The 24,780-nt window shown below is 43.0% G+C and overlaps 1 protein-coding gene across 1 annotated transcript in view; it reads left to right on the top strand.

Moving 5' to 3' along the window:
* Window positions 1-16,704, top strand: part of Znf831 (zinc finger protein 831) — a 107,244-nt gene extending 90,540 nt beyond the window's left edge. Inside the window, exons 5-6 of the mRNA XM_021650774.2 lie at window positions 10,120-10,277; window positions 11,222-16,704. Of these exons, the coding sequence (XP_021506449.1) occupies window positions 10,120-10,277; window positions 11,222-12,037 (974 nt within the window). The 3' untranslated portion in view covers window positions 12,038-16,704. The remainder of the gene's footprint in view (window positions 1-10,119; window positions 10,278-11,221) is intronic.
* Window positions 16,705-24,780: the final 8,076 nt, after the last annotated feature.

Genomic DNA, 24,780 nt, shown 5'->3' with positions numbered 1-24,780 from the left:
ACCAAGCTTCTGTGTTGAAAGCACTACTTCAGTGGTACAAGACGAAGCCAAGCCAAAAAGCCCTCCAACAGCCCTCATCCATCTCTTTAGTTTCTTTCATATATGCGTAGATCAGAAAGTGTTCTTTCTTGAATGAGTTTTTGCATAAGCACTTCTTCTTTTTTAAGGAAAACTTTGATCAACTTTTTTTTTTCTTCTTCCTTTATCTCAGTCCCCTCACTTTCAACAATGTCACCCCAGCCCTTCCACTAATACTGTTTGGAAGAAGTTTCTACATGCTGGCTTTCCCAAGGCCTAGCTCCCACATCAGAGGAAGAAGGACCAACAAAAGGCCAGCATCTTAAGTGAGGGAGCGGGAAGTGGCCAAAGTTCTGTGCTCAGAATTAATGAAAAGACAGCACTCCCACCTCTTTGCTTTTCTGAAATTTGGGATTGATCAAGACTATGATTCTCTCTGAGTATCTTTCTTCTCAAAGAGGCTGCACCGAATTTTGTTTCTCCCTAAGGTGATTGGAAAACCAAAATTGATGGGGCCGGCTCCCATATTTTCTTTCTTGTCTCTGCTTTCCCTTTGACGTAAGCATGTTCTCCCACCCCTGCCCTTTCAGGATTAATGGGGGAGTCAAGGGAAGATCTTTCTCCCTGGCTATTATCATTGAAATGGATCAATTTCTCCTTTTTAAGGATGCAAGGAAAAATGAGCTCTCCCAAATAACTCAGTTATATTTTGAGAAATGGACTGCCTCTGACAGGCTCATTCAGTTGCAAGAAACATTAAAAAGTAATGTTTCGTCGGAGTCAGTTGTGTGTGTGGATGTGAGGGGCGTTTGAGTTGTGAGTCTGTACATGAGCGTGTGAATGTGGGGGTATGCAGGTGGAAGTTGAGAGGTGACCTCAGGTGTTATTCCTCAGCAGCCCTTTGCCTTATGTTTCCGGGTAGGCACTCTCCCTGGGCCCTGGGGCTCAGCTGTAAGGCTAGGCCTCCAAGCTGCCTGCCTCCACCTCCCCAGCGCTGACTGTGCACACTGCCACACTCAGGTTTCATCATGCTTGCCAGGCCATCAGCTTCAGCTCATGACCTATCTCTTCAGCCTGGGTGCGTACGTATCATGGCATTATGGGTCTCAAAGAGTATTTCAGTGTGGTATTTCTGTTTCCTCCTGGTTGTCTTTCTTCTTCCTCCTCCTTCTTTTCTTCCTCTTCCCCATTTTCCTCTCCTCCCCCCTCTTTTTTTTTTTTGACACAGGCTGTGATTTGGTCAAAAACTTTAATTTGAGGACCGATTTTGAACGTTACTTTACGTATACTGACATGTCTTTCAGAAAGAGAGAAGAACCTTCAAAGGAGAAATGTTAGATTAATTGGCTTTCACCAAAGAAGTAGCAAGGAACTGAGTGCTGCTAAGAAAGCCAGCCTCTCCAGTAAAGTGTCTGCTACTTCAGAGAGAAAAACTTTCAGAAACCCACAGCAGAGGAGGGAAATGTTCCAATACCTAGTGAGATTTTGACAAATGTGTTTTTCTGCTCCATTGACCCTATCTCTCAGGGGAGCTGGGCCAAGCTTCCATGGCTTCCTTGAACAGTGTTGAGGGGTGACATTTCTGAGATTCCTCAGGCTGTCCACTTCTGACACTTGAACCAGGTGAGGTGCCCTCATGGCATAATTTGCAGCCCATCTCTTTGTGGCATTTACCATGGCAGCAATCATTGTATAATTAGGCTCTTTCTCTTCAGCCAAGAGAACACTACATCAACTGTGCAGAACTTAATTCCTTCAATTATTAGCAATGAACCTGTATTTAACTACAGGGCAGGGTGAGGGATGTCATCTGTACTTTTTGTCTGCCTGTCTTTTTTTGGAATCTTCACAGAACCAACTGATGTGTTTTAACACACACACACACACACACACACACACACACCCTTGTGTAGTTGCCTTTCATTTAAAAGAACTAAAGAAGTAAACTGCTCTGGCAGGGAGAGTCAGAAATAAAAATGTTTCTCTAGCTGTGTGTAAGAACCAAGTGTGTGTGCACACGTGTGTTACCACCCTGTGCGCACTACAGAGAGAAGGGGGTTATGGGTAGAGGCCTCCACGCTGTCACACACCACCCCAGTGTGTTTTCTTTAGCAGAATCAAGATGGCAGCCCGAACCGCAGGGCTCCCTCACCACCAGACCCTCCCTTTTCTCTGACGAGAGCTAATGGGTTTGCAACATTATTTTTCCTGTCAGAATTAATAGGAGATATTCTTTTCCCAAAGCCATTATTTAAGTAATATTGCTTACAGAATTGCTGAAGCAGGATAACACCTCCTTCTGCAGGGTGTAAATCTTCAGAAACGATGAAGCAATGGCTCAAACACATCAATTATATTCCAAAGCCTGTACTTTTCTCTCTGCCATTTTCATTTGAAAGTTTTTAAATTAATGACCCATAATGTAGATTCTCTTGAATTAATTTTGGCACTAAAGAATTTAAATAAAATTACTCCCCTCTTCATTTAGTTTTCTTTCTTCTCCACAAATTGTCCTTTCTTCATTTGAGAACATTCTCTTATTGTCTGGCCATGATTAAAGTTCTAACTTAACAAAAGATTTTAAGTGTACTTCTCCACTCAAATACAGACTTTGGTTGTTCTCTCTCTCTCTCTCTCTCTCTCTCTCTCTCTCTCTCTCTCTCTGTGTGTGTGTGTGTGTGTGTGTATGTGAGTGTGTGTGTTTTGGCAGAGTGAGAGAAGGATGGTAGGTGAAGGGTTCTCACACTGATTGCCTCTCAAGAACAGAAATAAGAGAGAGACTTATGTGGCAAAGGAAAGTGTAACAACTCCCCGCCATAGCTGCCTAGTGAGGTTGATGCTTATCCTTATGAATCTCTCTCCACATGGAGAGACACACGAGTGGACACTGCCGACACATTTAACACGAAAGGGTCATACCATAGGTAGTGATAGGCAGTGGGATCGCTAGTGTGAATTGTCAACTTGACAAAATCTTTTAAATGAATTCTTTAGTGTGTGTGTGTGTTGCTTGTGTATGGGTTTATGTGTTAGGGTGAGGAGGTGTGCCTGTTACAGAGTACTTGTAGAGGTCATACTTGTGGGAGTCAGTTCTCTTCTTCCATTATGTAGATGAACTCATGTGGTTTTTTTACTGGTCCATGATCACACACACACACACACACACACACACACACACACACACACACACACGATTACCTTAGTTGAGGTAGGAAGATGACTGTGAGTGGCACCATTCCCTGAACAGGGTTTTTTGGAGTATACACATGAAGCAGCAACATGAGCTCATTGCTCTCTGTTTCAAGCTCCTGCTGCCTTGACTCTCCACCATGATGGACTATGCACCCTTCAACTGTGAGCCAGAATCAGTCTCCTTCCTCCTTCTGCTTGCTTTTGTCATAGTGTTTTATCACAGTGACAAGGAAGGGAACTAAAATGAGCAGCAGGCAGCAATTCTTTCCTTCTTACACATCTTATGCAAAACTCTATACATTAAATATAAAATATATTATGTATAGTGGCATAAAAGTCTCTCCATGAGGGGTGCTTTCATTTAGCTACCTAACCTCTGTTATACAAAAATGTAGTTATTTCTAATGTTTAGTTCTTACTGTCTCCCCAGCTATTGTTCTAACCAACACTTTCACTCCAAGATGCAATGCCTCTTGGATGCTGTTATGAATATTATCTCAGTTTGTGAGGCTACCAAATTACTTTCCCAAAGCAGTTCTACAGTGTAGCAAATGATTTTTAGACACTAATTTATATTTTCTGTTCTTTCTTTTTCTTCTTGTTCTTCTTGTTCTTGTTCTTCTTGTTATTCTTCCTTCTTCCTTCTTCTTCTTCTTCTTCTTCTTCTTCTTCTTCTTCTTCTTCTTCTTCTTCCTCCTCCTCCTCCTCCTCCTCCTCCTCCTCCTCCTCCTCCTCCTCCTTCTCCTCCTCCTCCTCCTTCTTCTTCTTCCAAACCTTTGTGTACCCCAGGCTGGCTCCAAACAGGCCATACAATGGAGCATGACACTAAACTTCTGATCTTCCTGCCTCTTCCTCACAAATCCTGGAGCTCTGCCATGCCTGGTTAAATAGTATGTTTCAAAAGGAAATCCAAGTCTGATTTTACAGGCCACCTAAAATGATTTTCCTCAATAAAATGTGAGATAAACATTCCCAGTGATGGTTCCTGGAAAGGTCGGATTATTTCACCGACAGGGTTGAATTTTTAAACCATTTTAAAACCAATTTTTAAAACATTTCCATTCAGCGCCATCCACAGAATTGAGATGAGCTGGGAGGGTCACATGACCCAGACATGCTGTTTCACCCTGGGAATGAGGCCTGTGGATGATGGCAGTGACAGGTGGTCCCAAAGTAAAAATTTTCTAATGGCATACACACAAAGGGCACAGTTTCCTAACTATTCTAGACAGAGGGCTACATGTGATCATGGCAAAGAGCCACAGCCTGCCTTTGCTGACTGCTGGATTCTTTACAGGCAGTGTCCACCTTGATCATCTCACCTGTCCTGGGGCCTGGCCTCTGGGTTTGGGCCTGGGGCTCCATGGAGTTGTTTTCAGAAGGGGTTCGGAGGGCCTCCTTCTCTGACAGGCCCTCCTACATCTCTTGTAATGATCTCCCTGCACTTTTTTTAATATTATTATTAGGATTAATGGAGGAGTATTAATTCTTTCTCTAAAGCTGTTAGTTAAATCACGGTTCTCTGAAATTGCTGAGACAGAATAATTTCTCCCCGTTCCTGGGTGTGTAAATCTTAAGGAGTGATGAGCCTCTGTTGCAGGTATGTTGATTGCATTCCAGGAAGAGACCCATACACAATTTTCACTCGGCAACAAGAGACTTTAAAAATAAGGACTCTAAAAGTGCCAGTTCGGGTTCAGCCTCAGCATTTAATGGTCTCGGTGACATTTATTTAATCATCTTCTATTTTTCCTTCCATGATTTTGGAATCCTATTTTGACTTTGTATTTGAAGGGTGCACTTTTGTAGAATGGACATGGTAAAAAAAATATTTTTTAAGACTCAAGACAAGATCTTAAGCACCATTTTGTCCTAAACATAGTCAAGGAACAGGATGTCCATGAGGGAAGAGAACTCGGCCTGATTGCCTTTCATCAGAGCAATTGGAGTGATGAGAACCGCCGAGAAAGTGACCTCTGAGAGAAAAGGCTCAGTGATGACTCTGAGAACTTTACAAAGATTGTGCTAGAACAAGAACATCAGAGGCGCCCCTTGATAAACATACTTTTTCTGGTCCCCTCTTGGGTCCCTCCTGCTGGTAGAGCTGGAGGCTGAAGCTGCTTCTGCCGGATTTCCAACCACCCACAAGCTTCTGTTACTTCCTGTTACTTCCTGGCTGCCTTCAGCCTCAGATATTGCCCATCTTCTCTGAGAGGACTGTCGGGCCCTCTGCCATCACTTTGCACCATACTGTTTTCCTAAAGAGATTGCATAAACGATAAGATGTCAGTAACAAATGAAGGCACCCTCAGACTATACAGCAGCTCTGCAAGAGGGGCTCCAAGAAAATCTGTCAGATAATTACATGGCTGAATAATTCAGGTTTATTAGTGACATAGCCCCGGGGGACAGGCACTTCCTGGATGGTTTCAACTCTTTCTGTGAACAGAGGTGGGCTTGGGTCATCACCTCTCAGTCTGAGCATCTTATTGCTGTATCCTTCACAGTGCTGATGACAGCTGCTTGGTGATATTGTGTGTGTGTGTGTGAGAGAGAGAGAGAGAGAGAGAGAGAGAAAGAGAGAGAGATTTTGGCTCAGTGGGTAAAGGCATGTGTTGTCAAGCTTGATGGCATGAGTTCAATCCCTGGAACCCACAGGGTAGAAGGAAAGAGCTGACTCCTGAAAGTTGTCCTTTGAGTTCCACATGAGAACTGTGATATGTGTACCCTCCAACAACAGCAATAGCAAACTAAGAATAAAATAAACCTCTGTCCCCATTAGATAGTAATTTCCATGAAGGGGATAAGCCTCCCTTAACCTCTGCACAAACATCTTAGCTCTTGGCACAATATTGACTTGCATTCAGTGTTTGGTCAATATTCAAGCCTCAACAATATGGGTTCAAAAAATACAGACTTAAAATGGATTCAATAAATACTTCAATAAATGAGCGAATAACCATTCACAACGTGATTAGTTTTAAAGATCTGCCCAGCTTTCTTGTAAGTGATTGCTTGTCTTAATTGCCAGCACATTATGTGTTCTTTAATGGCAGAGACACTTTGGAACAATTTAATCTCAAATCAATTACAACTTGCAGAGACGATCCCACCTTCCTGTTTATAATTTCCGCTTGCTTAGAAGGGCGACGAGGCTGATGCTGGAAGTTCAGTTTCCTACTTGATATTTCTGAGTCTGTGGACTCCACATGAATGGAGTTTGGGGAGCTATTGGGACAGACCAAAAGAAATTATTCAAATGACTCACATTTTGAGATAATGATATTTGAGTAATAAATTTATTAGCATTTTAATAAGGCCTGGAAATGAGACAGCCCAAAGCAGATTTGACATTAAAGAGGCCGATAATTCCACTGACAGTTTTGTCCTGTTGTCTCTGCCTGAGTTTTCTTTTTAATTATTTTACCAGTGTCTTATAGCTTCTTCAAGAGAGCTAAATTTGCAATTGCTGTACCCGCTTAAGCAGTCTCTTCCTCCTGACGTGGCATGGCAATTATTTCTGAGAGAAATTATTAAGAGTGCGGCCTTTAATCAGGAGAAGAGCACAAAGCAGAGAGCCTCAATGAGAGACGATTCTCTAATAAGATCCCTGTAATTGAGTGTGGGCAGCCGGGTTCTGAAGATGCGTGGAGATGCGGAATCTATAATTCTGAAGGTGGGGGAAGTGAATCATAGGGTGTGGAGCTGAAACCTAAACAGGATGGCATTTTGCACTTTAAAATTTGGCCAGGGCACGACTTACTTTTTGAAAGGGGCCATTCATTTCAAAGCAAGTTAGTGTCCTGCTTCAATAATCCAAATTAGTTTAACACACTTCAGTGACATTTTTTGGGCATTTTTCACAATTGTTAGAGATAATTCACTTTTCTCTGTAGACTGCAGGGTTGAAAGCAAATTAAATCAATAGATTTTCTCCCTTCTCTCTCTTGGATGAGCCGGAAGTTATTGGTCAAATGTGCACCGACCTTTCTGCTTAAGCTAAAAACCCAAACAACCTGTTGGGAAGACATTTGGCCAATCTGATTATCTTCTCTATACTAATTGGTTTTATTTCTTCATTGAATTGAATGAATTGCCTGGTCATTTTGTCACCGTGGGGATGAAGCTTGATCCACTTAGATTGAGCGACTGTCTTTGGCCCACAGTGGAGCCGTAGCCATGTTTGCCCCGTGACAGCTCCATGCTGACACCTCCCAAGTGAGGATGAAAGCAAAGCCTGAGTACGTGGGCTTTCTCCACTTTAGTTTTCCTTGCCTGGAATCCGGGTTCCTAGATGACCCTAGGAACCTGGAGACTGGTTTCTTACCTCTCGTGCTTTCTCCTTTCAAGTCAATCTTTAAGTGGCGTCAACATTTATTTTTGAAAAAGAAATGTTGGCCTACACTGAAAACATTGGCTTCTTCCTGAGAGACATGTGTGTTCTGATATGAAAGCCCTGTTGACTTCACCTCTGCCTCTGCTTACAACGCCCGTACATGCTGGTGTCACCGGCCTCACTCCAGTCTCTTAGTCCCTCGGTTCTCTCCTTGTGGGGCCTCTGCCTTTGCTCTTCCTTCTTCTGAAACACCTTTGTATGTGGACAATGCTATCACTCTGTGTCGTTTATCATCCTCTCGAACACTTCCCTACCTTTATGGCTAGACTCTCCATTACCTCCCATGCCGTGTTCTTTCTACAAGAGTCTCTAATTGTCACACTCTGCTGTGCTGATACCCTCTGTCTAATTGCTTCATGATTCCAGCACCATCTGAAACTCTCTTGTGTCTCTCCCCTGGTCCTCATTACAGCAGAATCCCTTGAGGACAAGGTTCTGCTCAGCTGGAAGCCTGCTTTGTGGAAGGAACTCAGGTCCCATTTATTTGCTGAGCAGATGAGAAGTCCCAGCAGCCAGCTGCTTTGTAAGGGACAACACCATCACACGTGTGCTCACTGAGGTGGTACTGAAGGGAAACTCACAGCTTCCTAAACCTTTGCACTTCCCTGTTCGTTTTCAAAGCTGGTTTGCTCAGGATTACTGTACACAGTAAACCTAGCTGCTGACCCGTGGAAATAGAAGATCTTTTTAGATTTTTGTGCTTAAATGCAAGGGATGATGTGATTCTATACACCTTGTTTTCTTTTAGAAGCCCAGGAGAATTGGGCGTCTGATGGGTTTGTGAGACCCATGTCCATAGGAGATGATTCAGGGAGGTGATACCATGTGTGGAGACCAGAGGATATATCAGGTGCCATCTTTATTGTTTGTTTTGAGAGAAGGCTTCTCATTGGCCTGGAGCTCACACATTGGCTAGGCTGGCAGGCCAGCAAGACCCAGGGATCCTCTTGTCTTTGTTTCCCCAGTTCTGGGATTACTAGTTCATAACATTGAACACAATGTTCATCTTAGGTCTCTAAATTTGACTCTATATAGTGAGGCCTACAATGGAAGACCACCTGTGAAGCCCATTAAATTGCTTTTTGTATTTACCATTTCTTTTGTCTCTTCTTCCTCCTCCATTCATTCTTCCCTCCTTCAATTTTCTGTCCCTTTCTCCCTCCAACCTTTTCTGACTCCCTTTCCCCCCTTCTTCCTTCAATTTTCTTTTTGATTGGGGAAAAAAAGGGAACCCATAAAATTTATTACATAGTTAAGGCATGACTTTTAGCTTGTCCAGAGAGAAAGCAAACCTTAAACAGTTGGGGAATCTGGGAAGTGATTTTAATATGTTCCTAGAAAGGGAAACAGAGGAAGTGGTGGGGACCTCAATGCTGGGGAAAACAATTATTTTAAGAAAGGCAGTACAATCCTAGTGTTCAGCGCAGCTCAGTGGAAACCGGCATGCTCAGTGGAGACAGGCCTGCACCTAGACAGGAGGAAGGCTTCAAACAGCCACCTGATCAAGGTGTGGAGTCAGGGGTGTGCACATGAAGGTGGAGAGGATGGACAAGTGTGACAAGCATGCCACGTGCAAGGGAGCTGAAGTCTTGGAAGGAGGGTCTTACAGGAACAGTTGCTTGCTTCTGGCTTTGAGGGAGGTCATAGGTCAATCTGTAAGCATAGAAGTATGAGGGAGAGAGATAAATCTTAGAAGACTCCAAAGTGAAAAAGGATGGATGGGTGGGCAGGGGTTGCTAGCCTTCCTAATAAGCAGAACGGTTTAGGGTTTTCAAACTCTGTCCTTGTGCAACTTTAATCAAATTAAGAGCGGATTTGACAGTGTGCCCAGTACATCTTCCAGGGATCCAGGCATTCTGGATTTTGTTTTCAGCTTATCTTATAATGCAATCTAACCTCTTGGAAAGGACCGTTCTTTTGGCCTGATGGTTGTTCCTTGTGAGGAAATGGAGGAGAGGATAAGGGGGAACAAAGGAGAGCAGGTGTGAGAGGCAAGTCTGTCTCTTCCTTTCCATGTGAGACTGCCACCACAGTAAATGATAATCTCGCAGGTACCCACCTCAACCCCTACTGCCTGGTACTTCAGTGGAGACCAAGTGTCATCACCAAGGAGTCCCCCCTGCCATGGTGTACCGTATCGAGCTCTCTAGTCTGGCTATCTGGATCCAGAAGACTCAAAGTGATCTAAAATTAACCCAAAGAGAGCTGGGTGAAGGATGACTCTGCGATGAGAGCAGACACTGTGTGGAACGTTATTTGCAATGTACACGCTTATGGAGTCATACTTGGTTTTGACTTGGGGACTTGGTTTTGCCATTTCTTTCTTTGAAGGAAGCAAAGAGAATGCGTTTGGCTGAGTGTGAGCTGGTTGGAGAATCAGAGTGCCATGCCTGCTGTGTGAGCTGAGGCTCACAGAGCTGAGGGTGGTTGTGGAGACCCAGAAAGTCTCCTCAACACTCTTGCCTCAGTTCCTGATTCTAGATGTCTATAAACAAATGTGTTCCCTCTTTCAGGCCTAAATCTTCAAGGAGAGACATCTTGTGCCTGCACAGACTTGTCCATTGGTCATAGGGACAGTGAGAAGGAAGGTGACTGCAGACAGACTTCAGAACCCATCTCTCCTGGCACAAGCTCAGAGACCATCCTGGAAATAGACAAGTCATCTCTGAAGGTGGGAACCATCATTCTGAGGTCCTGGTATCACTCTGATATCTCACTGGTAACTCTCTGATATGTCTCTGTCATCTAGACTTAATGCCTTCATTCCCATATCACTGCCCATGCAGAAAATATCCTAGTCTCATTCTAGGGCCCCCCTGAACACTAAAACCAGACAAAACCATCCCCAAACATTTTACACTGAAAAATTAGCCAACGTTGGGACTGCAGAGATGGCTCAGTAGGTAAAGTCACTGGCTGTGCATGTGTGAGGACCTGAGTTCAAATCCCAGAGCCCACAGCAATGCTGAGTGGCTATCTTGAGAGTCTACAACTTCAGCACTCATACAGGGAGATGAGAGGTGGAAACAAGAAAATCCCTAAAAGTTCTTGAGCCAGCTAGCCTGGTGTATGCAGTGACAAACAACGAAGAGAGCCCAGGTGAGCAAGGTTGACTCCCACAGGATGCTATCTATCTCCTGACTTTCGTATGTCACACGTGCAGTCGGCTGTCTTTGGTTGTGAAACTGTTGGGTTGTTCTCTGGAAAGCCTCAAGTCTGTGTGATTAATCCCCACAGAAGAAGGTGCTGCTCTACTGCAGAAGATCCTGCAGTGTGAAACTATCCCAGGCGGATCTGTGTGGGCACCACACGCCCCCTTTACCCATCCTGCTGGCTGGAGACCGGAAGTGTGGGGCCAGCTGAGTAGTGGAGTTGTTTGCCTTCACACAATACAATGAGAATGCACAGTGACCTGTTTTGTACCAATCAGGAGCTTATTAGTTATTAATGGAAACTTATCGAGGGATCCTGTTGAGGGGCCACACTAAGGAAAGAGTTGTCAAGACCTCAAGGCCTCGCTTTCATTACAGGACCATGCTTCTGATCACAGTTTTCTCTATGCCGATTAACCTTTCCCCCTATTTCTTTCCCTTTGCATTTTTTTTTTTTTTGTAGGGTATTTCTCCAACTGCTGGTGAGCATAATGACTGTACTCAAGAGAAGAAACATGGTACTGGGCCAGCACTATCTCTGCAATCTAATACATTCTTGGCAGTGTCTCAGGAAGATCTTCTTCCCCGGGACAAGGGTCTTGATGTTGGACCGCCAGGGACTCAGCTGCCGCCTTCCCAGGCTCAAGTCTCCATCGCTCCCAGGGCATGCGCGTCCTCAGATGTTCCAGAGCCCCCTTCTTCCTTTAGACCCAAAGGAGCATTTCCACATCACGACACCGCTACCTCTGTGGCTGCCATCTGTGCTTCTGTGGGGACAGAAACAGGACACAGAACCCTGGGGGTTCACAGCGCAGAGCCCTCTGAAGAGCAGTCTGTGGCACAAAGCTCCCCAGACAGAGGAGCCGCCATGCCGGACAGCATGCCGCAGGCGCGTCTTCCAGAGAGGCCTTCCTCTGGCCAAAGGTTACCCGGGAAAACTAGTGTAGAAATGGCACCTTCAGGACCGAGTTCAATCAGCTCACAACAGGAGGAAGCAAAGGCCCAGGGAGAGTTTTCTTCCTGGGGCCAATATGGATGTGGGGAAGGGGCTGTCCACTGGGCTGCATCAGGAAGTGAGGGTGGGCCTTGTCAAGCTGAAGGGTTAACCACGCCCAGGAGCGTCACAGCTCCTGCTGATCAAGCACAGCCCTCAGAGGTCCCTGAAGCCCCTTTGAGATCCATCCGAAAGACGAGCTTGGAAGGAATGCGAAAGCAGACTCGGGTGGAGCTCAGTGACACCAGCAGCGATGATGAAGACAGACTGGTCATAGAGATATGATATGCTTCCAGAGAAAGATGGTGGTTATGGTCAAAGACCAAGTGTAATGGGCACCTGACTCTATTTATAAAACATCGATAGACTGGGAAAGCCATCTGAGATTTCTTCAAGCCAACTCTAACCATGCCCAGATCCAGCCGAAGCTTTCTTTAGCTTCTCTCAGACAGATCTCCTCACATTGATCTCGAAGAGTCAAGATGGCCGGAAGTGCCATGTCACGAGGCTCCATGGACACAGCTCCGGCACGAGTGATGTTGTAATCCACTGCCTCAGCCAGTAAAATGACACTAACCAGACGAGCCATATGCGACATTGTTCCCGACCGGTGTGACCCGGCACCACCGCCATCACGAAGTTAGGAGTGACAAGCAAATTTGGGGCCATCGGGGTAGTTTGAGAAAAAAGGATGGGGTGTAAACTGGACACCAAGACCTGCCTACACACTTCAGAGACTAACCACAGATGCATTCGAAAACTGGTCAGGGCCAGCCATCTTCTTAATGGACACTGTAAATACCCATCACAACACCTAAGGCCCTTTTGTATGTTGCACAAATGGTCAGTAATTGTTTCTGGTCCCAAAACACAAGCACGTATAGCCCTTGTACCTGGTGCTTTTTCCGTGAGACCCTCTCCCCCCCCAAAAAAAAAGGCCTTGTGTTTTTTCTTTTCTTTTTTTTTTTTAGATCTTGCAAAGGAACATTGCATTAAGTCAGTAAAATAGTCACTGTAATGACTCATTTTTTTTTGGAAGGGAAAATTCATTTCCCCTCCTCTGATTCTTTTTGTCATACTGGGCTATGAGCAATTTCAATTAGAGGGTTACATTTTAGTAATCTGTGCAGGTTGAAGTGACGCCTGTTCCTCATGATAGAGCCTTTCAAACTTCCTCCGGAAGCTTCCTTGACATCAAACTAATTGGAGTTTTGACGCTGTTTTCTATCTCGCTAATTTTATTTTGGGGGCTTGGTGTTACTTTGCTGTCAAATTAAATCAACCTTTGTATTGCGCATCTCCGAACAGCACAGATCAAACCCCCAGCACTCCTACCTGGCGTGCCGTGTCGCTGTGCAGGGGCCGGGTCTGCCTCAGCCAGCCTACTGCGCAGGCCTCAGGCTCTCAGCCTTCCTTTCCTTCCGCTTAAATGGGAGAGGGAACTTTCCAGAAGTTTACACTGCTCACTCCTCTACGATTTTTCTACTCGCCTTGGTATGATTTTGTACAAGTTGTGACTTCTGGCCCAGCTTCCGGCTTTACTCCAAGGTAATGGCACTCACGTGACGTCTGTGCTCCCAGGCCTGGCAGCCGTGAGAAGAGCCTGCCTCATACGTGCCAACATGCTTTTTTTCCTAAATCCTCACCTGTGAGGGAGTACGGTCCAAGTGTTTTCGTGTGACTTTTCCAGTTTTGCTGTTACCCACAGAGAGCCTCAGTGCAAAAGCAGCTTCCCATTATTATTATTATTATTATTATTATTATTATTATTAGTCCACGTCTGTGGCCACCACGCAGCTGTTCAGATGTATCTCACCTATGGCACCCTAACCAACAGCAGCACGGAGGGGTTGAAAGAACTAGACGTTGCTTCAGTGTTTCCTAAACAACATGGGAGTGGCGTGGTGATCGGCTGCCCTGTGGGTGACCTGTGCGCGAGAAAGGCCTCAGGGGAGCCTAGCGATGGCTGGCTCTGCGCGTGAGACGTCAACGAGAAAGGGACCCGGATGGAGGAGCTGAGTGCCTCTGTGGGGCTGGATCCTGGTGGGCGTGACCGATAGAGGAACCACGAGCTCCTTGACCTGTGTGTCCACACAGCCTGGAAGCGTACCCCAGGGAAAATGTTGCCCCGGACTTGTCATGCTTGAGATGCTGAAGAACAGTCTGGAAAGGCTGATACGCAGAATCTGTTCTGGTACCACCGCTATGGGGTACGTGAGCCCACCCCGAACTCCTGACTTTGGAGTGCCACCACCCACCTTATAAATCAGAATTTTTAATTTTAATTTGATTTTATTTTGTTTTTTTTTTTTTGTTTTTTGTTTTTTTGTTTTTGAGGCAGGGTTTCTCGGTATAGGCCTGGCTGTCCCTAGACTCACTCTGTAGACCAGGCTGGCCTTGCACTCACAGAGATCTGCCTGTCTCTTCCTCCCAAGTGCGTGCCACCACTCACTGCCAGACTAAGTCAGAGTTTCTCAAACAAAAAGCACAACACTGAGAGCAGAGAGCGAGTCTGTAGGTGGAACAGGCTCCTTTGTCTCAGGAGTTACAGGACAATAGGGGCAGGACTGCTTCACAGGACAGTGGTTCTCAATCTGTGGCTCGTGACCTCTTTGGGGGGGTCTAATGACCCTTTAACAGGGGTCACCTAAGACCATTGGATTTACATTATGATTCATAACACTATCAAAATTATAGAAACGAAGCAGCAACAAAAATAATTTCATGGTTGGAGGTCATCACACATCTGAGAAACTGTACTAAAGGGTCACAGCATTAGGAGGGCTGAGAACCACTGTCCTGGATCTTTATTTCCAGGTGACTGTTAAGACACAAGAGGCTCACCAGCCCCACGTCATAATCATAGCTCCAAAAAGCACAGTGGGGGCTCTGCCTCTTCTGAGCCAGCATGACTAGTTGCCACCCCCAAGCCTGGGTCCAACGCTGTGGGATATTGGTTCTATCTCTTTAAACCCCTGTGTCTGTCACAAAGCCAGGCAGCTGGTCAGACCTGCTGCTTCACCTGGGCGCGCAGTGCCAGGCTCCCCAGGGGTCACTTACTTTAAATCAACATCAGTTTGTGAACTCTGTATTTCAATAGATTTTTTTTTTCAACCAAATGATCATTTAAAATGGCCATGGGACAAGCTAGCTACTGAAAGTATCCTAAAGTAAGATATTTTTTTGGTTTGGTTTGGTTTGGTTTGGTTTTAATGGGGAGTCCTTTCTATAATGCCACAAATAGTCACTGATTTTTATAAATCTAATTTTATTGAGGCAAAATACAATTATAAGACAATTAAAAGAAAACTTTTACCCATAAAACCCAAAACTCAGTTTAGGTTATTAAAATAAAATTCTAGCATTACCAGTTGATCATTGGTACAATTTGACAATACTACAAGTGCTTAACAAATGATGGTTCAGGAAAAACAAATCTATTTTCAGTGCTGAGGACTTAACTAAGTGGTAGAATCCTTGCTAGGTGTGTATGAGGCCCTGGGTTCAATTCCCAGAACCACATATAAAAAAGTATTTTGCAACAAGGCCTACATATTGTTTACCATGCTATTATTCATATGTACCTTCAGGTCTTAAGCAATGGGTGCCTCAGCTTCCTTCATGGAGATGAGTATCAGGGGTGCAGGCATAGAATGGGAGAAAGAGGGCTTTGGATTCTTTGCAGTGCAAGCGCCACTGCTCAAGGTGTCTGACACTGACCACTGACTGTCCTTCACAAGAGCTGTGCCTGGCCACGTTTTGAGACACATGGAGGAGCAAGGTCTCCCATCTCTCCACTTGGTCAACTCTTTAAGCTTCCTGAGTTTTGGTGGCCACCCTGACCCTCCTTGTTGTAAGGTGCCATAGGAGCTGCTCTCGCCTCCTTGCTAGGTCTAAGCTTGAAATCTCAGAGGATGTGGTTCTCGGAAGGCCCAAGAACCACAGCTCACAACCTGTGATTTGTTTGCAGGGTGGTAGTGGTGGTGGGGAGGAGGGATGGGGGGTGAGATGTGGGGAAAAAAGAGAGACTGAGGGAAGGGAGGGATGAGGAGAAGTAGGGAGGGGATGGAGGGGGAGAAGGAGGAGAGAAAGAGTGATTGTTCGGATTATAATAAAGCACAGCCCACAACTCGGTGAGTAACTTAGAACTGACTGGAAGTTCCCTTTCCTAAATGCTGCCTTCTAAAGCTGGCATCTGAAGGAAGCTTAGCTTTGCAGCAGTGTGGTGTGACCACTGTCCTCAGCATGAGAGATAAACGGTTCTCAGCCTCATGCCAGAAAGCACTTCCTTGCATCTGCATCCATTACTTAGAATGATTGCATTATTCATTTCTTCCCCGGCATAGAAATTTGCATTTTGCACAGAATTTACCTGGTGCAGCAGATTTTTATAGTTACGGGAATGTGCGTCTGCTTGGCTCCCTAGATGTCATTTAATAAGGCAGAGGGAGAAAATGGCCCACCAGGCTCTGGGTGATCAAATTCCTACAACTACGACAAGACGGGCCTCTGTGTTTTTCTTTACTCCAGTTCAAGAAGCATTGGCTTTTGAAGCACTACATTTGTCCATCTCTTTAAAAACTCATTAAATATAGGTGTCAGGATCTAGAATAGTCTCGTGTGAGTGTGAGATTTCGACAGTTGTGTGTGTCTTCTTCATACTCTGCATTCATGTGTTAATATGCATAATTTGGTCTGAAGAAATATACGAACATGTGAGCATACTGCATCACCATGGGGAGAAAAGGAGCCAGGAAAAGTCAGTCCTGTCACTAGGAGCACTAGAGAGTGACCCGAGTGCTTCCAAGCACAGGCCGCTCTGTCGGGCTCACTGTTCTAGCCTTTCCTTGCTAGTGATGAGGAAGTGCTTGGCTTCCTGGTTGGGGAATGCCCCCCTTCTTTATATGGTTAAATTATTTTGTTTTGATAAAAATAAAACGTAAAAATGAAAATGTCTTGTGTTATTAATGTCTCATTAATTTTAAACCAAACCATCCATATAACTTCCTGTAAGATTTTACTTCTGACTATTCCCCACTCGCTAACCAGACACTCTGTCTGCCATATTGGAATTCCACTCCAGTCAATAAAAGGATGGGATGATAGCAAATTTCCCTTTCTCCTTGTACTATTATTCACCTCAAGTGCCTCAATTGTCACATGACATGCCTTAATTTATAGTTTTTAACTTAGAAATACTTTTTAAAATTCTTAAATTTAAATTCTTAAAATTCTTAATTCTAAAATTCTTAAACTTTGAAACCACATGGAAGTACTCACTAGGCACAGTGCAATAATCCAAAGCTCTTCCCTGTGGAATTGATGGTTCTGGAAAGCTTAATGTTATCCATCAACAAAGAAAACATTTGTACATCAAAATCATACCTCTGTATGAAGATACTGTTTTCCACCCCAGCATAGTGTTATCCCCCTGCATATATGGACTCATGAAGTCAATGGGTCTGATGCTTTGGAAGAAATACTGTGACTGGGGACTTGGAACATGTGTACTATTTGATGTCTCTTAACTGCTTATTTCCAAACTCCTCAAACTCTAGCTGTAAGAAATTAGTCCATCAATTCTCAGACTTCAGTTACTTGAAAACCATGTCAATGTTTTTGTCATAGGTTTCAAAATGACACTCTGGGGTATACTGTTTGCTTAATCTTCTTACTTAAACGTCTCTGCAATGCAGAAAAGATTATTGCTCTAAGCAACAATACCTGCAAGATATCTCAAGTTTGGGTGTACTAGCTAGGTACTTTTTCTAATATACATTTAAACACAAAATCATTAATATCATTCATCCGCATATCAGTTGAATATCATGTTTATGCCACAAATGGTGTGCTCCTTATACTTGGGGAAATACTGATGTAATCTAAAGGTGTAGACTCTCTTAGAGTCTCCAATAATCGTAGTTCCCACTCAGCATAGTTTCTGTCCTCATTGTTTTCTCCAAGATTCTGAAATTGGTGACCACATATAGAATTGTAAATATAGAGCTAAGTGTTCTCCATCAAAAGTTACAGCTGAGATCCTGGTTTGATGGGTCAACAGTTAAAAGTGTTGTGTTGGCTTTGTAAAGAACCTGAGTTCAATTCCCACCACCCACATTAGATAGCTCACTATATAGAGCTTTGTGTTCCATAACTTCAGCTCCAGGGAGGAAATAATGCCCTCTTCTGGCCTCCACGGGCACCTGCATTCATAGGCACATGCACATACACACACACAGCCTCACATGCATTCATGTAGTTAAAAATAAATAAATGAACGTGATAGTACATGCCTTTAACCCCACTATTCAGGAAGCAGAGGCAGAGAGCTCTAAGTGAGTTCCAGCCAGTCACATAGGGGGAAAATGTTGATATCCCCCTGTGGCCCATTATTATCTTTTGAGTGTAGCTAGGGGATATCACCTACTGCTATTACCCTGCTACATGAACAGAGCACTAAAACAACTCATAATGACATATTGCTGTACCCACAGTGCCTCTCACAACACCCATCAAAGAAGCTTCTTTTTGCGATAGATGGTAATGAATACGGAGCCCCATGATTGGACAGTGTCCCAGAAATTGAGAGACTCTGAAGTATGCAGCCCCAATTGGTATGGCTTTATCAAGCCCTTCCCCTTGGAGTTCAGGAACCTATGCCAAAGAGGTTTAGAAGACTGTCAGTTCCAGAGGTGATGGCTGACTCCAAGAAAACAGACACAAGTGGACCAATGCACACATAAGACCTACACAGGTTCAAACCAGACAAATGTCAGCATGGATAAGTGGAAATAATCCTACTTAGAAGTTAATTACAATTGAAAACTGGGAAATCAGTTTTCTCCAATAGAGTATGTGGTGGTTTGAGTAAAAATGGCTCCATTGAGCTTACATATTTGAATGCTTAGTCACCTGGGAGTGGCATTATTTGAATGGATTAGGGGGTGTGGCCTTGTTGGAGGAAGTGTGCGACTGCTGATGGGCTTTGAGGTTTCAGAAGCCCATGCCAGAATCAGTCCTGTGCTCTCTCTGATCTGTGGATAAGAATGTAGCTCTTGGCTACTTTTCCAAGTACCACACCTGCCTTTTATCCCCACCATGAAGATAATGGACTAAACCTCTGAAATTGTAAGCAAGTCCCCAGTTCAATGCTTTCCTTTATAAGAGTTGCCATAGTCATGGTTTCTCTTCACAACAATAGAACAGTGACTGTTTCTGCATAGTTAGGGTTTCTATTGCTGCAACAAAATACCACGATCAAAAAGCAAATTGGAAAGGAAAGGGTTTATTTGGCTTATACTTTTGTATCACTGTTCATCAAGGAAAGAAGTCAGGACAGGAGCTCAAACAGGGTAGGAACCTGGAGTCAGGGGCCGATGTAGAGGCCATGGGGGGGTGCTGTTTGTGCTTCATGGCTTATTCAGCTTGCCTTCTTATAGAACCCAGTGCCACCAGCCCAGTGACAGCACCACCCACGATGGGCTGGGGCCTCCCCTATCAATCACTAATTAAGAAAATGCCTTACAGGCTTGCCTATCATTTGATCTTATAGAAACATTTTCTTAATTGAGGTCCCCTCCTCTCAGATGACTTTAGCCTGTGTCTAGCTGGCATAAATCCATCCAGCCCTGAGAATCATTGCTTTATTCTAGATCCCAGATCCTACAAGTATTCCTGAGACCCCACAAGCCACTTTGGCCATAGAAGCAGGTTGGATAATTGCAGACCTATCCCTTATCTCCTCCAAGATCAATCTTTTCTGAGCCTGACACTCCAACAAAGAACCATTCATGGTTATAACCTAGAATCCCTGCTCAGATATAGCCCATGGCAGCTCAGTATCCAAATGGGTGCCCTAGTAAGGGGAACAGGGACTGTCTCTGACATGAACTCAGTGGCTAGCTCTTTGACCACCTCCCCCAGACGGGGGTTGAGCCTTGCCAGAGAAAAACAATGCAGTGAGTTCTGATGAGACTGGATAAGCCAGGGTCAGATGGAAAGGGAGGAGGACCTCTCCATCAGTGGACTTGGAGAGGGGCATAAGAGGAGATGAGGGAGGAGCATGTGATTGGGAGGGGAGGAAAGAGGGGACTACAGTGGGGATACAAAGTGAATAAACTATAATTAACATAAAAAATAAAAATTTAATTAAAAAAGAAGGAAATGCCTATTAAGGTACAGAACACCAAATAGACTGGACCAGAAAAAGCAAATCCCCTCAATACATAATAATCAAAACACTAAGTGTATAGAACAACAACAGCAACAACAACAACTACATATTAAAAGCTGTACAGGAAAGAGACGACCAAGCAACATAAAGGCAAACCTATTAGAATAACACTTGAATTCTCAGTGGAGACTTTAAAAGCCAGAAAGGCCTGGACAAATGTTCTACAGACTCTTAGAGATCACAGATACCAGCACAGGCCACTATACCCAGCAAAACTTTCAGTTACAATAGCTGGAGAAAATAAGACATTCAGTGATAAAACTAAATTTAAGCAATATATATTTACAGAAGTTACTAAATGGAAAACTCCAACCTAAGGAGATTAACCATGCCCAAGAAAACATAATACATACATAATCCCAGACCAGCAAATCAAAAGAGGGGACACATCACCCCCCCACACACCATGTACACATCCGATACATATACATAAGCCACAAAAAACAAAATATAAGAAGAATAAACAAACACTGCTGATTAATAGCTCTCAACATTAATGGTCTCAATTTCCCCAATAAAAAGGCATAGACTGACAGAATGGATGTGAAAACAGAACTCATCCTTATGCTGCAGAAAGAAACACACCTAAACATCAAGGGTCAACATCACCTCAGGGTAAAGGGTTGAAAAAAGGAAGCAGACCTAAGGAACAAGCTGATGTAGTCATTTTAATTGACAAAATAGACTTTAAGTCAAAACTAAATAAAAGAGATAAGGAAAGACAGTGCATATTATCGAAGGAAAACTCTGCCGAGAGGGTATTGTTCTTCTAAACATGAATGCACCAAACAGAAGGAATCCCAACTTCATAAAAGAGAAACTACAGCTTAAATCATTTATTGACATTCACACACGGAGAGTGGGGGACTTCAATTCTCCACTCTTGTCATCCAGACAAAAAATAAACAGAGAAATAGTGCCACTAACTGACATCATAAACCCAATGGCTATAACAAAAAATTTACAGAACATTTCATGCAAACGCAAAAGAATATACCTTCTTCTCAGTACCTCACAGACTTTCTCCAAAATTGCCCACAAACTGGGACACAAAGCAACAGACACAAGAAAGTTGAAATAGTACCCTGTATCCTATCTGACCGCCACAGATTGAAACTAGATACCAACAACAACAGAAACAACAAAAAGCTTACAAAATCAAGGAAGCTGAGCAACTTTCTGCTGAATGAGAAATGGGTCACAACAGAAATTAAAGAACTGATGTCTAGAACTGAATGAAAATGAAAACACAATATACCCAAATTGATGGGACCCAGTGAAGGCTGTGTTAAGAGGCAAGTCTATAGCATTAAGTGCCTACATCGTAAGAAATGGAGAGATCTCATACTGGTAACTTAGCAACACACTGGAAGACTAGAACAAAAAGAAAATTACAAACAAAAGTAGACGGCAAGAAACAATCAAGGTCAGGGATGAAATCAATAAAACAGAAACGACAACAACCACAAAGTTTCAAAGAATCAAGGAAATAGAGTTGTTTGTTGAGAACTCAATAAGGTTAACAAGCCCTTGTCACAATTAACTAAGAGGCAGAGAAAGAATAGCCACATGAACAAAGTTAAAAATGAAAAAGAGGAGATAGTCAACAACACTGAGGAAACTCAGAGTATGATAAGAACATACTTTAAAAAATCTATACTCCTCCAAATTGGAATTTTTTTTTCCTTGATGGGTACCACTTACCAACGTTAAATCAAGAGCAGACACACAACTTAAACAGACCTGTAATCCCCAATGGAGTAGAAGCAAGAATTAAAAGTCTCCCAACCAAACCAAACTAAACCAAACAAAACAAAAGCCAGGGAGAGAATTGTAGTGCAGAATTCTAGCAGACTTTCAAAAAAGAGTTGATGTCAATATTCCTCAAATTTTTTACAACATAGAAAAAAAAGGAAGACTTCTTAATTCATTTTATGAGTTGCCCTAAAAACCAAACCACATAAAAACCCAACAAAGAAAGAAAATTACAGAGCAATTTCCCTAATGAACATAGACATAAAAATTCTCAATATAGCTCTTTGGTCTCCCCACCCCCGAAGGGAGGAGCAGTCCTGTTAGGCCACAGAGGAGGGCTTTGCAGCCAGTCCTGAAGATACCTGATAAAACAGGATCAGATGAATGGGGAGGAGGTCCCCCCTATCAGTGGACTTGGAAAGGGGCACGGTGGAGATGAGGGAGGGAGGGAGGGACTGGGAGGGAATGAGGGATGGGGACATGGCTGGGATACAGAGTTAATAAAATGTAACTGATAAAAAAAATAAAAAATAAAAAAAAATTCTCAATATAATACTTGCCAACCAAACCCAAGAACATGTCAAAAAGATCATACACCATGATCAAGAAGGCTTCATCTGAGAGATGCCAGTGTGATTCAATATATGTAAATTTTTTCAACATACATAAATTGATAAATGTAAATCACCACATAAACAACCTGGAAAAAAAAAACCAAACAACAAAAACAAAAAACAAACATGATTATCTCATTAGATGCAGAAAAAAATCTTTGATAAAATCCAACACTCCTTCATGATGAAAGTACTGGGGAGATTAGGGATAAAAGGGCATATCTCAACATAAGAAAGGCAATTTACAGCAAGCCCATGTCAATATCAACTTAAATGGAGAGAAATTAAAAGCAATTCCATCAAAATCAAGAACAAGACAAGGTCATTCACACTTTCCATGCCTAGTAAATACAGTACTTGAAGTTATATCTAGAGAAATAAGACAGCCACTGGTGATCAAAGAAATACAAATGGGAAAGGAAGAAGTCAAAATATCATTATTTGTAGATGATATAATAGTATATATAAGTCATTTTAAAAATTCCACCAGGGAACTCGTACAGCTGATAAACACTTTCTGAAAAGCAGATGGATACAAAATTAACTCACAAAAATCAGTGGCTTTTCTATATAGAAATGACAAACAGACTGAGAAATAAATATGGGAAACAACACCTTTCACAATAGCCTCGAACAATATGAAATATCTTAGGGTAACTCTAACCAAGCAAACGAAAGACTTGCATGATAAAAACTTTATGACATTGAGGAAAGGTATTAGAAGATGGAGAGATCACTCTTGCCCACGGATCAACAGGATTTACATAGCAAAAGTGGCCATCCTACCAAAAGTGACCTACAGATTCTATGTAATCCCTATAAACATTCCAACAAAATTCTTCACAAATCTTGAAAAAACAATTCCCAGCTTCATAAGAAAGCACACACACACACACACACACACACACACACAAAGTATAGATAAGACAATCCTCAATCCTGAATTATGAAAGAATTGGTAGAGGTATTGCCATTCCTGATTTCAACAGCATCGTATTAGCATAAAACAGACATGTGATCAATGCAATCAAATTGAAGGCCCAGACATAAATCCACACACCTATGGACTCCTGATTTTCTTATAAAGAGGCCAAAAATCCACATCAGAAAAAGGAGAGCACTTTCAACAAATGGTGCTGGTCAAACTGAATGGCTGCATGTAGAAGAAGCCAAATAGATCCATACTTATCACCCTGCACAAAACTTAACTCCAAATGTATATTAAAGACCTCAACATAAAGCCAGATACATTGAACTTGACAGAAGAGAAAGCGGGGAACAACCTTGAACTCACTGGCACAGGTAAAGACTTTCTGAACAAAATACAGCACAGGCACTATGATCACCAGTTGATAAATCAGACCCCATGAAGCTAAAAATCTTCTGCACAGCAAAGGACACTGTCATTTGGAAAAAGCAACAATCTACAAAATAGGGAAAGATTTTTACAAACTACTCATTCACTAGAGGGCTGTTACCCAAAACCCATAAAGAACTTAAAAAGAATATCCAGAAAACAACCCAATTTTAAAAATGAGGTACAGATCTAAGCAGAAATTTCTCAAAAGAGGAAACTCAAATGGCCGAGAAACATTTAAAGAAATGTTCAACATCCCTAGTTATCAGAGAAGTGCAAATCAAAACTATTTAGATATCTCATCTTACACCAGTCAGAATGACTAAGATCAGTAAAACAAGTGACATCTCATGGTGGTGAAGATTGCAGTAGAGGAACACCGCACCGTTGCTGGTGAGGCTGCAAGCTTGCACAGGCACCATGGAAATCAGTGTGCAGTTCCTCGGGAAGATGGGAGTCGATCCACCTCAAGACCCAACTGTACAATTCTTGGGCATAAACCAAAAGGACTCTTCATTGTGCTATGCAGACACTTGCTCAACCATGCTTATTGCTGCTCTCTATTCATCAGGGCCATGAATTGGAAACAACCTAGATTTCTCTCAACAGAAGAATGTATAAAGAACATTTTTTTATACTTACACAATGGAGTACTACTCAGCCTTTTTTTTTTTTTTAAATGAAATCATGAACTTTACAGGTAAATGGGTGGAAGTAGAAAAAAAATCATCATGAATGAGGTAACCCCGACCCGAAAAGACACATATGGTAGGTATTCATTTATATATGGATATTAGCTTTCCAGTCAACCATTAGCAAGATACTCTGTAGAGCTACAGAGTTTAGCTATAGAGTGAGACATAGAGCTCCCTCAAAACAGGGAAATTAAGATGGTTAAAGGGGCTGGCTGCCATAGGAGGATCAAGTGGGAAAGTGGAGGAAAGAGGGGGATTAAGGAAGAAATGTGGAGAGAAACAACTAAAATGAAGGGCCATTTGAAGGATAGTTTGGAAACCTAACACAATAGAAACTCTCTAAAAGGCGGTCTAAATGAAATAGTCAAATAATG

Source organism: Meriones unguiculatus, chromosome 4 (assembly GCF_030254825.1).
Source record: "Meriones unguiculatus strain TT.TT164.6M chromosome 4, Bangor_MerUng_6.1, whole genome shotgun sequence".
NCBI classification, from domain to species: domain Eukaryota; kingdom Metazoa; phylum Chordata; class Mammalia; order Rodentia; family Muridae; genus Meriones; species Meriones unguiculatus.
Note: the sequence above shows the minus strand (reverse complement) of the source record. Positions and strands in the feature narration are given on the sequence as shown.